At 41.0% G+C, this 2458-nt stretch overlaps 1 protein-coding gene across 1 annotated transcript in view; it reads left to right on the plus strand.

The window, feature by feature from the left end:
• Nucleotides 1-2458, plus strand: part of LOC104520457 (nesprin-2) — a gene marked incomplete at its 3' end in the record, with an annotated part of 59910 nt that overhangs the window by 52375 nt on the left and 5077 nt on the right. Inside the window, 2 exon segments of the mRNA XM_029083514.1 lie at nt 1-59; nt 2138-2450. The exon segment at nt 1-59 is cut by the window's left edge and continues 15 nt beyond it. Of these exon segments, the coding sequence (XP_028939347.1) occupies nt 1-59; nt 2138-2450 (372 nt within the window).

Genomic DNA, 2458 nt, shown 5'->3' on the forward strand with positions numbered 1-2458 from the left:
ATTTCTGAGCTCCAGAACCAGTGGGAAAGCACCTGTCGGGCAGCCACTGAATATGGAAGGTAAAGTGAAATTTGCCAAGAGGCAGTACAGGTCACTTACTCCTATATCAACCTCCTTCTCTTCTTCCTGCACCAGTTCCCTTGAATTTGTGTACTTTGGAGACAGGACAAGATACCTACAAAAATACTTGTACTTCTGCAGTGTTGTGGAGGGGGCAGGTCACAGTTTTGATTGAATGGTCAAGTGGGGGCTTTAGCCAGGAGGTGTAAGGAAGGTGGCAGGACAGCTGATGGGGTCTGCCCAACTCTCCTCAGATTCACATTTGATAGTAAAGTAGATCAGCCACTCTTGGTTTTGTTTGTGGGTTTGGTTTTTTTTTTTTTGGGGGGGGGTGTTGTTTGATTTGGTTTGGTTTTAAAGTGCACCCCAGTGTTCCTGATTTCATTAGACTGTGCAGTGAGAATGTACTGATTTAACCACTGCAGTGGCCCTTCCCTGCAATGTGATCTGGGCTCTGTGCCCCGGGCATGGTCCCCCAGCAGAGGCGGGATCTACCTTTGCACAGATCTGTTCTGCTTCAGAAGAAAATTTGGGGTAAATCCAAGAGGGTGGGATTTTTAGAGTTTTTAAAGACTGGTTTATTCTGGCTCTGTGAGGGGCTTTCTTGGCTGTGGCAGCTGGTATTGTTAAGTCGGCAAAGGCAGTTTAGTGTCTGTGGCACTGTGGTAACTGTGTCTGAGAGCCAAACTGATCCTTTTTAAACATGTCAGATGATTCCAGGTGTGTTGCTTAAACATAAACTGAAGTTCTGATTTTGCACATACAGGCATTTTCAAGGTATTTGTCTGCCTTAATGTCCTTGAACTGACTTTCAGTAAAATCATTGGGAACTTTGCTATTGAGATCAGTGGAAGCTAGAGTAGGCCTGCTGTGTATGTTCTAAAAAATGGCCAGGGAATTCATTATTAAAAATAAGTATTTTTGAGAATATTCAGTTGCCTTCTTTTATTACTGAGCACTGAGGACAAGCAATACAAGTGACATTCAGAAAGACAGAGCATTGGCTATATTTGATCCAACACAGCAGATTGTAGAGCAACCTTTTCACAGTTTGTTGAAGACAGGAGATGAGTTGCTCAGAACATCTGAAGAGATGCTCAGGGTGTTACAGGATCAGGCCTGTGAGTAACAGATGTGACACAGTAATGGCAGCAGCGTGAAGCTGGAATAGGGAACTTGAAGCAAGAATATTTAATGCATGTGAGTTTATGCTTTATTTGTCATTTGCCAAAAATTATTAATCTTAAGGCATAAAACCCAAAACACTAAAGCTCTGCTTTTCTCCTCATTTATCCTCCTGTACTTTACAGAAGTATAGCCAGACTTAATTTATTTGGATTTGTTTGTGTGGGATCATATTTTCAAATGCTGGCATTTAAGTTCCATCTGGAAAATATTTGAGCTTCATCATTAAATGTGAACATACAAATGTTACTTTTGTCTCACTGATCATAGTTGCTTATTTCCTGTGGACAAATGCAACATGTTCACCTGCAGCAGATCAGCAACTTGCTTATAAAGCACACAAATCAAAATACAACATCAAGGTTAGCAAAGCAGGCCCTGGATTGAGCTAACGTAACCCATATTGCATATACTGGTTTTGTTGTCTGTGTCTCTAAAGTGCTCCCCCACCCCCATCTCAACCAATGTGATGTGTATCTTCTACAGAACATTCCCTTTCAGGAGACTTGTGATTAGAAGTTTTCAAGGAAAATAGATTAACAGCCATATTGTATTTTTTAAACAGAACTTCTGCTGTAGTGAAAAGCAAAAAAATGGAGAGCATGAGCATCACATCTCCAATGCTAGAAACTATGGATTTATAGGTTAAGATTTAAGAGGGTTAGTCAGTTGTCCTGCATTTAAGTCCAGTTCAGCAGCAGTAACTTCAGTGTTTTTCATTTTCATGACCTTGAAAATTCCAGTCGAAAGCTGATCAGTAATTCAAAACCTGAAGGAAAGTATTCAGTATGCTCAAGTTCATTCTAGGGGTTGACTTGCTCATAATTTGACATTTTATAGGTAATTAATATTTTTTTTTTTTAATACTATTAAATGCAGTATTTTTTCTTAGCCCTCAAGAGCAACTTCAGTCCAACAGGGAGCAACATGAGACAAGTAAAGAAGATCTGAGACTGGCTCTAACCGAACTGGAGAAACAGCAACAGGAGATAGGTTTTGCCCTTCAGCCTGGTTTGCAGGAGAAGCAGGCTCAGCTGGCAGACTATGCCAACCTCCTGCAGAAAGCAGAAGACTTAACTTCCCGATTTAATGAATTGAAAAGCCAGGAAGATCACATACAGGATCACACTGGGGATGTCTGCTTCACAGAGCTGGAATGGCTGGAATTAAAGCACCAACATGAAAATCTGCTCAGCCAGCTACAGGTTGGAAC

This window comes from Antrostomus carolinensis, unplaced genomic scaffold, assembly GCF_000700745.2.
Source record: "Antrostomus carolinensis isolate BGI_N321 unplaced genomic scaffold, ASM70074v2 scaffold42380, whole genome shotgun sequence".
In the NCBI taxonomy this organism is placed as follows: Eukaryota; Metazoa; Chordata; class Aves; order Caprimulgiformes; family Caprimulgidae; genus Antrostomus; species Antrostomus carolinensis.